Source organism: Amphimedon queenslandica, unplaced genomic scaffold (assembly GCF_000090795.2).
Source record: "Amphimedon queenslandica unplaced genomic scaffold, v1.1 AMPQUscaffold_13499, whole genome shotgun sequence".
NCBI lineage: Eukaryota > Metazoa > Porifera > Demospongiae > Haplosclerida > Niphatidae > Amphimedon > Amphimedon queenslandica.
Window position 1 is genome coordinate 269,546 of NW_003546265.1, and position 13,751 is coordinate 283,296.

The 13,751-nt window shown below is 36.8% G+C and overlaps 3 protein-coding genes across 3 annotated transcripts; 1 reads left to right on the top strand and 2 right to left on the bottom strand.

Annotated features, from left to right (window-relative positions):
- Positions 1-284: 284 nt before the first annotated feature.
- On the bottom strand, positions 285-6,668 carry LOC109580283 (mucin-17-like). The gene is made up of 9 exons (XM_019993307.1): positions 6,489-6,668; positions 5,153-5,785; positions 2,610-2,807; positions 2,367-2,421; positions 2,079-2,133; positions 1,524-2,003; positions 793-1,284; positions 677-742; positions 285-561 (listed from the first exon to the last, which is right to left on the bottom strand). The coding sequence occupies exons 2-9, from the start codon at positions 5,760-5,762 to the stop codon at positions 391-393; spliced, it is 2,127 nt and encodes a 708-aa protein (XP_019848866.1). The 5' UTR covers positions 5,763-5,785; positions 6,489-6,668; the 3' UTR covers positions 285-390.
- A 75-nt stretch (positions 6,669-6,743) lies between these two features.
- LOC100641287 (fatty aldehyde dehydrogenase-like) lies at positions 6,744-9,686 on the top strand. Its single transcript, XM_019993308.1, has 12 exons — positions 6,744-6,881; positions 6,930-7,085; positions 7,175-7,406; positions 7,877-7,962; positions 8,016-8,179; positions 8,221-8,398; positions 8,586-8,638; positions 8,707-8,910; positions 8,971-9,086; positions 9,138-9,267; positions 9,316-9,448; positions 9,522-9,686. Exons 1-12 carry the CDS (start codon positions 6,831-6,833, stop codon positions 9,558-9,560), a joined length of 1,542 nt encoding a protein of 513 aa, XP_019848867.1. The 5' UTR covers positions 6,744-6,830; the 3' UTR covers positions 9,561-9,686.
- On the bottom strand, positions 9,572-13,740 carry LOC100641413 (adhesion G protein-coupled receptor B3-like). Its single transcript, XM_019993306.1, has 21 exons — positions 13,472-13,740; positions 12,923-13,419; positions 12,629-12,826; positions 12,262-12,330; positions 12,094-12,214; positions 11,986-12,039; positions 11,755-11,925; positions 11,627-11,696; positions 11,458-11,569; positions 11,366-11,412; positions 11,199-11,316; positions 11,016-11,134; positions 10,853-10,964; positions 10,650-10,803; positions 10,535-10,601; positions 10,420-10,486; positions 10,264-10,370; positions 10,092-10,218; positions 10,008-10,049; positions 9,862-9,945; positions 9,572-9,816 (listed from the first exon to the last, which is right to left on the bottom strand). Exons 1-21 carry the CDS (start codon positions 13,572-13,574, stop codon positions 9,778-9,780), a joined length of 2,478 nt encoding a protein of 825 aa, XP_019848865.1. The 5' UTR covers positions 13,575-13,740; the 3' UTR covers positions 9,572-9,777.
- Between the last annotated feature and the right edge of the window lie 11 nt (positions 13,741-13,751).

Sequence of the window (13,751 nt, forward strand, 5' to 3'; positions counted from 1 at the left end):
CCCCAATTTTTATTACATTTTCTGATACATATTGATGTCCTTATGCTATGTAAAAAGTTTGGGCTGATTCCGACTTCAATTTTTAAAGTTATGACCATTAAAAGAATACGTCCGCCTCCGTTTAATGTTAACAATAATTCTAATCTAATAGTACTGTATTTATTATAAGTTAAAGGGCACACAAAAATAACATAATATAATAATAATAATATTAATATTAATAAGAATAAAATAACAATAATAATAATAAAGAAATAAATCTTAATTATGATTAGTAGATAATAATAATAATAATAATAATATTAATATTAATAATATTTTATTGATATAGGTTAAAAATGAGTTCATAATAAATACTAGCTTTAAGTTTCAGTTTAAAATCCCAAAGCACTACTGACTAACTTTCTTCTTGTTATTGCAGCTGCTGCTGCTACTGCCGCTCCCAGTTCCATCGAATTTCAACACTCTTGGTCTTCCTTTTAAAAAATTGCGTGCTTTTCTTGTCAAACTTTTCTGATCTTCGGTCTGCCCGTAAGCTAGTTTCTGCCATTCAGCGGGCAGCTAAATAAAGTTACCGATAAAAAGGTGACCTTTAATTTATAATTATACTTAATACTGTACATGCAAATACACAGTTAATAATATTCCCCATGTACATGTGTATATGTACACATACCTGATGATGTTTTTGTGTCACAGATTCTGATAATGACTTGTTGATAGCTTCAGTCAGTCTCAACCTCTGATAATAAATAAACAAATAAATAAATAAATAAATGGAGATGAGCCCACCTTTCCATCAGATTTCTTATCAGAGCATATAAACCAAGGGGGCACACTCTGTATCTGCCCAGTCTTGTTAAGGTGATCGGTAACTGGTGAGCTACCACACAATATTCTCCCATAAGCAGCCCCACCCCCTCCCCCTCTATCCAGCCTTCCTTTGACGGGGGTCTTCTGCTGGTGCTGGTAATGTCCCACAGGTGACATGAGTGGCCCGTAAGAAGAACGATACAACATACTGGAAGAAGAGTCAGGAACTATCCCACTGTCACTAAATGAAGGATACTGCTGTGAAGAGAGCTTGTAACTAGTTAGTAGTGAACTGGGGGGAGCAGAGGGAGGGGGGAGAGAGGGACGGGTGGGGGGAGAGGTAGCTGATGGTGAAGGATTAGTGTTCTCTAGTAGAGGGTTGAGGGACGTCCGAGCTTTTGGTGGGCGTCGCCTTGGGACACGAGGACGATGGAGGAGTGGCATCTCAGAGTCACTGGCACTTGAGTTATGCTGTAGCAATAACAAAAAAAAGATAAGTTCAAAATTTAAATTTAAAATTTCAAACTAATCTACTCTATCTCACTATTAAAATAGGCTCATATGTATATGTAGTTATACCATACAATTCAAAAAGAATACAGAACCAGATGTCTTTTTGAATACTATAACAACTAAGTAAATCTAAAATAACAATAACATACGTGTACATTCTCATAATTACGGTACAGTACATGTACATGTACACATACCTCATTTGATGACGTATTTTGTTCCACTTGTTGTTGTTGAATCCTACTCCCCCTCTTACTCCCACTACCGTTAGCTATCGGAGAATGAACTCGTGACGGTGACACCAACTGGATCCTATCCCCACGTCTTATCGGAGTAGACGTCATAAACGAATTAGCCCCTCCCACTACTCCGCCTATCTTCTCGTCTGGACTGGAAAGGTCTTGAGGACTGGAGCGTGGGACCGGGTGGACCACAGACGAGGGAGGGAGAGGACCAGAGGGACACGTTAGGAATATCGAGGGGGAGAATGTTGCAGCAGGGTTAGGTAGCTGTAGAGGGCTCCATGAGATGTAGTTAGGTAGGTATGGGGGAGGGGCAGTGTGTGAAGGCTGTTGATGTTGATTGTAACGTACTGAAGACTTTGGAGTAGTGTTTACTGGAGTTGTGGACACATTACTATTAGTATTATTAGTGTTGGGGGCGTGTTCATTAATGTCCTAAGAGGAGAAATAATTATTAAAAAAGAGAAAATGAATAATGATATTAAAATGAGAGAGAGAGAGATTTTGTACCAGTTTCCTTAATGCACTCCTGTTTCCATTGCGACCATTAACATTAGCAGTCGACCTACAATAAAAAAAATAATAATACTTTTGTGCTATACATCCTTTTATAAATGTTCAGATTAAATTCTTGCGGTTTTTCCAGTTATTATACTGTGGGGCTTGGTTGTGCATGAATTTCATTATTGGTGGTTTTAAAAATACATTTGCAAATTTAAAAAAATTAGATCTCAAGCTAAATTTAAATACAGTAGTACATGCGTGTGTGTGTGTGTGTGTGTGTACAAATGGACTCACTCTTCATCAATGGATCCATTGCTAGCATCATGAATACTATCAGCTGTCCCACTATCTATTAGTATAAGAACAAATACACAAGTGTATAATTATGATCAATAATACGTTGTAAGATTATGTATAGCAATCAATAATAATTCAGTACACAATACAAGCTTTAAGACAATAATAAAAGTTATTTCTGCAATGTACACAAAGAGCTTGTATTACACATAGATATTTATCAATTGCTTCTTTTCTTACCATCCAGTTGTGACGAGGCAAGCTTCATGTCCGCCATGTTCTCCTGTAATTGATTAGGTAATACAGAGTAGAGCCCTCCAGTCTGCTGGGCCCCTCCCCTCATCTGCTGTGAAACACCTGATAGTGTCGTCGGGAAGAAGGACTGAGCTGAAGGTGGAGCATGTGTTGAGGCCAGCATTGATAAAGGATGGAAATAGCCTAAGGGGAAGGATATAATAGTAGAGACTCATTATATGTAATATCATCTTACAGTGTGGGGTGGTATAATAATAACAACATTATGAACTATAGGGCCCTTATCAATAATGGGTAATATTTCATTTGTAAATGTAATTTTAAGAGGTGCAACATTATTATCTATAGCACTGTCATTTAACACTCAGAAGAGAACATATTAAGTGTATATGGACATACAGAGGCTCATAATGGGAGGCTTAAAATAAATATAATGATCACCTAGAGCAGTACAGCTACACAGTGTCACCAATGAACTTATACAGTACATTTCAGTAGTGTCCAACTGTGTATGTACTTAGTAATAAGATTCATAATGTTAAAGGGATTAATTAAGAAAGGAAAACAACCCCTTCTTCTTTTCTCAGTACTACACACACAGAGAGTTCCTTTTAGTTGAGGTTATGTCAGCAGGTGTGGAGTGAGGGGAGAGTTACCCAACAGTAGAAAGGATTCAAATTTTAAAGGACCAAAGGCCTACACCCAGACACTTGAATGGCAATGTGGTGGATACTAATTTCAGTTGAGGTTGAATGCAGGTGTTGTTATGAGACAGGGGACTATGAGAAGGGACAGTAGCAGGGATTCAAAATTTAAAAAAGAGGAGCTAGTATAAGGTTGAGGGTTATCTTATCAAAGAGGTAAGAGTTGTGTTCAGTATTAGTGTAGGTTAGAGACAGCTGTAGGAGGAGAGAGTGGTTGAAACAGCTGGTTTAGTGGTTGCTAATAACAACATGTGTACCAAGTGGATCAGCTGATTAAGAGAGAGAGACTGATAAGGAGAGACTCAACCTTCAGTAGGCTTGTGTTCCTCTTATCTGACATCCTCTCTCTCTCTTCCTTCTTTTACCCACAAGTATTTTTAAGACATTACCATTATGCAGTATTCATAGGGACAATAGTACACAATAGCATTATAGTGAAAATCAAAACCAAAAAAATCAACAATAAACTGTATATCTTTCTCTTTATAAATACAGACGGTATATGCATTACAAATATACTTAGGCAGTTAAAATGAACCCTCCAGTAATTTCTAGTAGTATTATTGTTTAATCAGCTTAAGAGGGACTAGTACAGTAGGAGGGGAAGGAGGACCATGACCATTGTAGTGAAACACACCTAAACTAACATGTGGCTACCATACAAGACTACTGAGCTGGATGCATTCTACTGTATAAAGTGTACAGGATAGCTCTGCTCAGTCTAGTGTAGCTAAACTACACCTCTCCTTCAAGGGTAGATAACTTTTGGTTAAGATGCATTTGTAAGGCCAACAACAAGGAGGAGAGGATTAGCAACTGCAGTGTGTATATATTTAAGGACACAGGCTAGGAGTAGATTAATGGAAGCTGTTGCACAATATGATCTTTGTTGATTGTTCTCAAGTGCTAAACTGGATGTAACAGGACATGTTAAAGGTTACCCATTCACTTATAAGTGTGCTGCTGATGAGAGTGAGAGAATATGAGCTAAGCTTCCATATCTACCACTAAACTAAAACTAACCAAAGAGATAAGAGATCCCCCAGCCTTAGGGCAGGATCCAGACATCCCCCAAGCATTATGAGGAGCTTAGAATGTTATCAATACAGCCACAAGAAGAGAACACCACACACTAAAGGCAGGGACATGTACATGCCTTTAAAATCAGGACCCATCCCATTCATTGTACTATACAGTATAGTGGAGTGAATACACCTTCTAAAATTATAATATACTGGAAAGTGGAGTACATGTACTAGCAGCATGAACATACATACATGTAATAAGTAATCAGTGAGTCCCAGCCTTCCTGTGTTCAAAGGCATTATCAGTATACCCACAAATAGCCACAGGGCAGTATATCTGGGTAACAATGGCTCACATATACTATTAACAGTTGTAGTACAGAGAGGATATGAGAATGATAATGGACTTATGAGTATAGTATTATTATACCTGTAGTGGCTAATCAATATTATTAAGAAAAACACTTCAGCAGCTGCCTCGCTGGTAAAATGAATTAAGCATACAAGTACATGTATATACCATTAGTTTACAAGTACAAGGAAGCTATACATAGTGTCGTACCACTAGCCCTGACAAACACTGATCTACATGGCCTGCATCAATTAGAGGGTTTGTAACTAGGCAGTATAATGAAACCGTGGTTTAGGGATCCATTAGCAAAGACCACTAATCCACATTAGAGAAAATGAAGTGTGGAGTGCAATTAAAAATAACATACATGTACCAGCTACCAGACAATAATGGGATACAACATGAGAGGGAGAGAGGGAGGGAGAGAGAGGGGGGGGATGTACTGACCTGCTACTTGATTCTGATAAGGACCAGTTGTTGACTGACATAAAGCAGGAGACACAGGAAGACAAGCATTAATAGGAGACATTACCACTCCACTAGCCTGCATCAGTGATAGTAGACTCTGCTGCTGTTGCTCTCCTCCAGTTGTAACAGGAGTAGCGGTAGAAGTAGGAGACAAGAGCCCTCCTTCACTAGCAACAACACGCGGCGTCTTCTCTTGACTGCTAACGGAAGACTCGCTAGGACTTGTTCTTTTACGAGAGACTGACGAGGTCGTATTATTATCTGCTAATATATCAGTGATGGAGAAAGAGCGAGACCTATTGCCACCAGGGCTGGCGTCTGAAGATGAAGTGCTATCATTATGAGTCTTGGAAGTGTATGGAGGAGACTGCTTGAGATTATTAGTAGAGGGAATCTTTGAGGAATATGGTGGCGACTGTTTTATATGTGAGGAAGGAGTATTGTTAGAAGGCATGAAAGAGAATGTGGAGGGAGCCATGTGTTGTAGCAAGGGAGCGTATGGTGGTGAGTGTTTAATGGGATTGTGGCGAGGAGAAGAGGAGATGAGAGTGGCTGTGTTCCGATTGGGAGTAGTGGAGTAGGTGTTCATGATGGAATGGGTGTGGTTAATTCCTACGAGGGTTAAAAATGAGATTCATTGATGGAAAGAGGAGAAGGATTATAAGTATAGGCAAGGGTATGAGTGAGTGCGTGTCTGTATGAAGTGAAATGAAATCCATCCCATACAAACAAGGTAACACATGCAGGACATACAGCAACACTTATTTATACATGTAAACTCAACAAAATGTAAATTGTTATAATTGATGGATGTATGATGTGTTTATGCGATGTGCAAGAGGCTTATATTGACCACGAAAAAAAACAAGATAAAATTCAATTATTATGGAATATAGGAAAGAAAGAGCTTGAAAGAGAGAGAGAGGGGGGGGGAGAGCAAGAGAGAGGAGAGAGATAGAGTACATTATTACAGTTCAGAGGTGAGACAATTTACACTAAAACAAAACCAAACAACATATATACAGGGCAGACAATAATTGGAGGATTCATTCAGGAGCAAAAGAGGCACTAGTAATTAAACCATCCAAAATAAAGATCAAATGAATTTAATTCCCATCACTACAGTTCCTGCAGAATTGCTACATTCATGTACATGTAAACAATTAATACATGTATCGTACATGCAAACGCATGTCCTTATGCAAACGAAGAATTAATGGCGGCTGGTAGCTAGTATCGCTATTATTAGCCAAAGGAAAGCGGGATATATAAACAAATTCACACCATTTTGTAATTTTAAGAGACAAAAACTCACAAAAGAATCGCATTCACTCGAGAAGATCCTTGAAATAACGACGAAGAGGAATAACCAAGCGACGAGAATTTTGAATAAAACAGGTGCTGGCTTTGTGCGTCTTCTCTTTATCTCCTTGGAAATTAGACTCTGTTGTCCTTCTTTCTCTCCCTTTAGGCGGTTTAACGATTTCCCGCCAAACACGGGATCACGTGATCCATGTCAACCACACCCACTTTCAATTAAAGCCGGCCCGGGTGATTGTCTGCGGAATTTTAATAAGAATCAAGACCACACCCCTATCCAGTTAATTAAATATTATTTTGCTTGAGTCGTCATCTTTCCACCTCTTTTATAAGTTTTATGATGAGTGAAGCTGTATTAATTGAGACTTCAGTGGGTGATATCCCTCAGGTAAAGCCCACACTATCTTTTGTGTAGACTATTTCACCTGCCCTCCAGGTTCTGGATAAGATTCGCGCCGGATTTAAAAAGAGGCAGAGTTGGAGCGATTTTGAGCAGAAGCAGCATGCACTCTCTCAGCTCAAGGCTCTCAAGAGACTTTTTGATGAGAACATGGATCAAATAACAGCTGCATTGAAGGCTGACCTAAACAAAGTAAGAGTTTATACACATCAGCATGTGTGTTAATTAAAATTAATTAATTATATATAATAAATAATAATAATAATATCGTCCCTTAATAGAGTGAAGTTGAGTCAATCGGGTTGGAATTAAACGTAGTCCGTGCCGATATCATTGAAGCTATAAGAGACTTCTACAAGTGGACTGCCCCCCAATATGTTGCTAAGGGCGTGGCTAACATGATGGACGATTGCTACATGAAGCCAGAGCCTCACGGAGTTGGGCTCATCATTGGGGCTTGGAATTATCCGTTCCAATTGGTTACGCTTCCTCTAGTTGGAGCTATTGCAGCTGGTAAGGAAAGAAAGAGCAGCTGTTTGGGTTATACTTTTTTGTAGTCGGAGTGTAATTATGTGTATAGCCAATATAAGTACATTATTAGTCAAAAATGACTCCGAGAGAATTTTTTATTTTTATAATTTTTTCTGATACATATGCATGTGCTTATGTTGTGTATAAAGTTTGAGCTGATTCCGATCAAATTTGGACTTTTTACGAATTTTTTAAGTTGCTCCAAAATCGGGCTAAAGTCCCTGTACTATAGTACAGGGATTTTAGCAAAATTTTGTCAAAAATGAAAAGTAGAGAATTTTCCATTTTTATAATATTTTCTGATTCATTTACATGTTTGTAGTTTGTGTTTTAATTTTGAGCTGATCTTGACTAGAATTAGATTTTTTTCAAATTTTTAAAGTTGCTCTTAAATTTGATCTACCATATGAGCTCTGTTATACCTTGATTTATATCATCATTTTTATCATCAGGGAATGCTATCATTATAAAACCGTCAGAGCTGTCCATAAACACTTCCAATCTAGTGTACGACCTTATTCCTAAGTACCTGGACAATGTAAGTCACAAAAGATATCAAATTGTCTTTATAATTATTTGTTTTATTTTTAGGATTTTTATGCAGTTGTTACCGGAGGAGCTGACGTAGCCCAGTGCCTCTTAAAGGAGAGATTTGATCACATATTCTATACAGGAAGTACTCACGTTGGCAAGATTGTAATGAAAGCAGCTGCGGAACATTTGACACCTGTAACGTTAGAACTTGGAGGGAAAAGGTATGATAGAAAATGTATCATACTTTAAAAAATCTCTCCAGTCCTGTAATAGTTGCTGATGATGCTAACATTGATGTAGCCGCCCGAAGGATCATGTGGGGGAAACTAGCCAATGCCGGTCAGACTTGCATTGCCCCAGACTATGTGATGTGCTCTGAGAGTGTTCGTGATCGATTTGTTGACAGCTGCAAAAAAGCAGCAGAGCAGTTCTTTGGAAAGGTAGAGATTCCATTTTTTAAACACCCATCCTTTGTCTTGAGCATATTATTCAAATGCCCACAGCTTGCACATTTGCTATTAGAAATTAGAATCAACTCGTAACTTTCCACACAGTTGCAGTCTTTTTATTTTATTTGGAATTAGTTCAAGTTTTTTTGCTGGTTACTTCTGTTGTTTTCACTTCTAGGATCCTTCAAAATCCTCAGATTACTGTCGCATTGTTAATACAAGGCATTTCAAGTATGAGCAAGAAAATAAGGAACTACACGAGCATTACTTAACCTAAACTCTCTTTCCCTTACTTGCAGGCGTGTTACTGGTCTAATGGAAGCAACAAAAGGTACCTGTGTCTCTGAGGTTGTCACTGATGAGGACCAGAGGTACATATCACCAGCTTTGTATGTTGGAGTCACAGAGGATGACCCTCTCTTGAAGGAAGAGATATTTGGTCCTCTCCTTCCAATATTGACGGTATCAAGCATTGATGAAGCTATCCAGTTTGTTAATGAGAGGTAATATCAGTTGCTATTGGATAGTCAACATGGCTACACTTGATCTATTTTATATTTTAGGGAGAAGCCGCTAGCTTTCTACGTCTTCACTGAAAACAGCAAGACGTTTCATTACATATCAAGTCGTACCAGTAGTGGTGCTCTTGTTCAGAATACCGTCTTCTTCCAAGCTGGAAGTAAGTCGACTCTTTTTATTTATAACACAAGCAGTGGCTGTTCTTTCTTAGTTAATACTCTGCCGTTTGGTGGAGTCGGTAACAGTGGTATAGGAGCTTACCATGGGAAGCACACATTTGATACATACTCACACATGAAACCAATTCTTAGGACTGGGACTAAAATGGACTTTTTACTAAAGTACATTTTAATAAATACTATTATTAATTATTTTTATGCTAATGATAGGGTGATCTATCCACCACACAACAAGTCAAAGATAAAGCAGTTTAACTTCCTCCAGCTGCCCTCATCCCGCCAATGGAGTCTGCGTCCTTATCTTATAATTCTACTTGTTCTTGTGATAGCAGCTGCTGTTAAGGTATATTAGCGACAAAGGGAGAGACTTGTGTACATGCTAAAGTGAATTTTTTTACATGATATTTTTATTGTAGGTTTACGGACTACCCAGTTTTTTGTACAAGTTTTTCTGATTGAGTGAGACAATTTATAAAGTGTGATTTCGTATGCTTTGCTGTAAAAAACAAAATATGATTGTGTCTAAATTTTTGTCTTGCGTGTTTTTTTTGATGTAAAAAAATAATATAAAACAATAAAAATCGTATGAATGTCAGATGAAGCTCTGTATGTAGGAACATGATGAATATAGTGACAGCCAACTATTTTACACAAGCAAATTAAGTTCATTTTTTAAGCTTTAGACTCAATGCTTGAATTCTTCATAAATGTCTATAAAACATACTCAATACATCAATGTTAAAATACAACACTTACTTCATTAGTTGAATTGCTAGAGAGAGACTTCTCCTTTGTTCTTCTTAAGCAGTGGGACAGTTTCTTCTTCACCCAATCACTTATCTTATTATACAAATGGAAATTAAACAATTTATTTTAATATCAACTTCTTATGCTATACTTACAAATTTATTTCTTAAAACATGCATGTACAAGATGGTTAATCCCTATCGTAAAAGAATAACAAAATGTATAAATTTAATACTAACTTGTAATGAATTCAATATTGTGAAAAGCCAAAGGAAAATTGTAGTTTGTTGACTGAAAGCAAATATCCCAATGACCCACGTTATGCCTAGCAATGGTGATAATACCAGGACGCCTTTCAGACCAGTTCTTTTAGAAATAATAATAACAATTGTCACTAAAAAACTCACTTACTTGACTAAATCAATTTTCTTTAGGTTAGGATCAGCTCCTGTTGCAGCTTTAAAAGATTTTGAATGCATTATCTGATAGATGGTCATTGCAAGGAGAATAATGTTAATCTAAAATGCATAGGTACATGTATGATGAAGAGAAATTGTAACTGCTAACTATTATGATGAACAGCATTGGTCCAATGAATGACCATATCATTCCTTTACTGGTTGATAGCCAACAACTAAATAAAATTATCATTATTATTATTGCAATCATTCAAAAGACTCACTAATCATTAGTACCATAAAGATCATGCTTTATTCCAGTAGATATACCAACAATGATAATAGGTAGACCTATAAAATTATAAATTGTACACCTCTGGGTTTAAGTGTATAGCTTACCCCATCCAAGAGGTAGTAATAGATACCATCTGTCAGCTAGTGATCCATACACTCTTACTATCAATATATACAGCATAATCCCTTCAGCTAATGACCAACAGAATACACACAGGAACAAATAGTGCAGTGATCCAGCCAAAACTGAACACAGCCACTAATAAAACAGGAGACAGCATGCATCATTTGTATTGTTAACAGCTTACTGGTATAGATCTTGGCAATTCAATCCCAAAAACAAACACCAGTAATGCTAACAGTAAAGCAAGTGACAAGTTAATGTGCACGTACAACAGTGGACCTTTCTGGAGCTGCTTTCTATACAAAAGAAAGATAGATATAGTGAGGAAATCCGACAATTTAACTTACCTTAGCAGAGCAAGGAGGACAATGGCAAACAATAAAGCAATGATTGAAATGATACAACCAATGTACCCAACAACTTGAAAACCAATTTGCTCTGCAGGACTAATGGAAGGATCATCATTCTATAACAGAAATAATTTAGGAGTATCATAATTATAAGCAGGATTACTGGACATGCATACACACCTCACTAGTAACACCAGAGTGATCAACCAGTACAGCAAAACTAGTCAAGTGGTTGCTAGTACACAATACTTGAGAACTGGATAGCATTGTTGTTGTCATGCCATCAGTGGACCAGTTCCTAGGAAAATAGGATGCAATGATTTGTTTCTAAATAACTTCAGCTTTACTGCAATGATGGGTTCCAATAGTGACACATTGGGTTAGTATTGTTGAACTAATATCAAAAATAAATCAATTTTTATTATACTATATAGCTTACTTTGCTGACATTAAAAGTAATGCTGATATTTTCATACAAATCAAACATGCCATTAACATCTGTGGTATCATTTGAAACTACTTGGATTGATGAAATAATACTGAGCAGAGTTCTATTGATAAAATATTCATAGCATGCAGCCATAGATCTGCAGTGGTAGTATGCAAACCTATTGGATATCTCTTCAAATAAAGTATCAATGTTTTGTGTAATTGATGACATGATAACATATCTGCAGTCTACAAAGAGAGAGGAATCCATGTGCATACAAGTGTATAATATGATTATAGTACATACTAGATGGGAATTGAGGAGTAAAGCAGTTGCTGTATCTATCAGGTACATCTTCATCATAATCTTCTTCATCATCATCATCATCTTTTTTATTATTTCTTTTATTCATTTTCATACCCATTGATTGACACAGTGCAGTCCTGGGCAAATTTATTTTCACGGACAATCCTTCATCTTCATCATAGAATAAAGAAAGGATTACTAAACAAATTTAGTTATTGATGATGCTTAAACCTGATGAGTGTTCAAAGGAATTGTCATTGTCATCAGTGATTTTAAATGACACACCTTTAAAAGTAATACTGAATGAATCATACAATTGCTATAAAATTTTTTTCATACCTAAATTATTTCCATTAAACTTATAGTCATTTTTAATTCTTCCTCCACCACTGAGTATAGCTTTACCAAAAACAATGTTCATTTCTTTAAGATTTGTCAGTAGCATGGGACCAATTTTATCCTATACAATGAATAGCAATGACTGCAGCATGTACTATGGCAACTGACTGATAGTGAAAGTGAAAGTGATGAGACATGACTAATATTGAAAGATGAATCCATCACTTCATATAGAATCTACAAAATATAAAGAACAAACAGCAAACACATAATACACAGCACTAGCATAAGATGACAGCTATCACAAACTTCCTGCAATAGCATAACCAATACTAAACTACTTTCCTACAAACTGTTGTTATTTTAAACTTAATTATAGTCAGTTATGCATAACAGTAAACAGAAGGAAGTCTGTCTTTAAATAATGATAATAGAAGTTCAACTAAAGCATGTAGCTGTAGTGCATTTCAATATCAACAAGAGTGCAGGATAATTGTTATCCACTTTTGATATCAAGGATATTATTGTTACATACTTGTACATCTTCTTGGTCCATGATACTAGAAACATTATTGATATTTCCAACCAACTCTCTGATGACTTTCCTTCTCTTTTCAAATAGCCTTGTTGCATTTTTTGTTTTCGAATTACTGCTGACCCGAAGTGCAGTGCCTATCCTTTTCATTGAATTGAATCTAAACTGATTATTGAATGTATCATCAATTAGCTCTTCCTACAAAAAGGAAAAAGTAGCAGTTTTCCTTCTTCCTGGTATGCCAACTGTGGCATATTATCTAATTAAATTAGGACACACTACAGAGAGACTTACACAATCATCGTAATCTTCATCGCATTCTTCTTCTATTATCTCTTCTATTTCATTTTCGACTGCTTCCCTGCAATCTTTTGTACGGTTTAGGCAGTGATTGTACAATAAATTGATACATGGTGATGGAGATCTATGACTGGGTAAATCGAGACAAACAGCAATAAATTCGGCAAAACAATCCTGCAGACTTTCATTAAAAACCTTATGACAAACGTATGTGTATTCTCTCATGATACCAGTCCTTATATTCTTATTCATATTCTCAGGCCTTTTTGTCAGATTAATAACATTTTCTACAAATGTTTCAAGCAAGTACTTTCTTCCTACTTGTAGACTCATCATGCGGGTTATATTTAATGTCTTTTGTACAAGGCAGCTTCCATTAGATCTACAGCTTTGTATTGAAGTCCTAATGCAGTTAGGCAGTTCCAGCCCTGTACAGCCACTGTGAAATGGGGCTTGCAGAGTAAAATCAGGTCGCTTTGAGCTGCATGCCTCTAAAAGGAATATAAAGTATAAAATGTGAACGACATTGCTGGTAAGGCTTACCGAGTCCCACAGTGGAATCAAGCAACAAGAACGGAATAAGGAGGCCAAGGAGAATCACGGAGAATGATGTAAGGCGGTTAATAGCAGAGGGATCCATAATCATCTCTCCCAAGAGTAGACCGGCCAGCACTTTAAAATAAACTGTTTAGTGATTCTAAAAGGTGGAGCTCTGTTGTTGAGGTGGTCCTTCAATGCATTTTATTAAATACACAAAATATGCTACACATGTACATGTAGATATAATTAAAGTACATAAAACATATTAAAGAAAATAATACCT

Bases quoted from the DNA above. Each gene is read 5' to 3' on its own strand.
- LOC109580283 (XM_019993307.1), bottom strand. From the start codon at position 5,762: ATGAACACCTACTCCACTACTCCCAATCGGAACACAGCCACTCTCATC. The intron at 2,808-5,152 runs GTCAGTACATCC...CCTTCCCCTTAG, and splicing joins TTATCAGAATCAAGTAGCAG to GCTATTTCCATCCTTTATCA. The intron at 562-676 runs GTATGTGTACAT...AACTTTATTTAG, and splicing joins TGACACAAAAACATCATCAG to CTGCCCGCTGAATGGCAGAA.
- LOC100641287 (XM_019993308.1), top strand. From the start codon at position 6,831: ATGATGAGTGAAGCTGTATTAATTGAGACTTCAGTGGGTGATATCCCT. The intron at 7,086-7,174 runs GTAAGAGTTTAT...GTCCCTTAATAG, and splicing joins TGAAGGCTGACCTAAACAAA to AGTGAAGTTGAGTCAATCGG. The intron at 8,399-8,585 runs GTAGAGATTCCA...TTTCACTTCTAG, and splicing joins CAGAGCAGTTCTTTGGAAAG to GATCCTTCAAAATCCTCAGA.
- LOC100641413 (XM_019993306.1), bottom strand. From the start codon at position 13,574: ATGATTATGGATCCCTCTGCTATTAACCGCCTTACATCATTCTCCGTG. The intron at 12,331-12,628 runs GTATGTAACAAT...TATATTTTGTAG, and splicing joins TGGACCAAGAAGATGTACAA to ATTCTATATGAAGTGATGGA. The intron at 10,804-10,852 runs GTAAGCTGTTAA...CTGTTTTATTAG, and splicing joins AATTGCCAAGATCTATACCA to TGGCTGTGTTCAGTTTTGGC.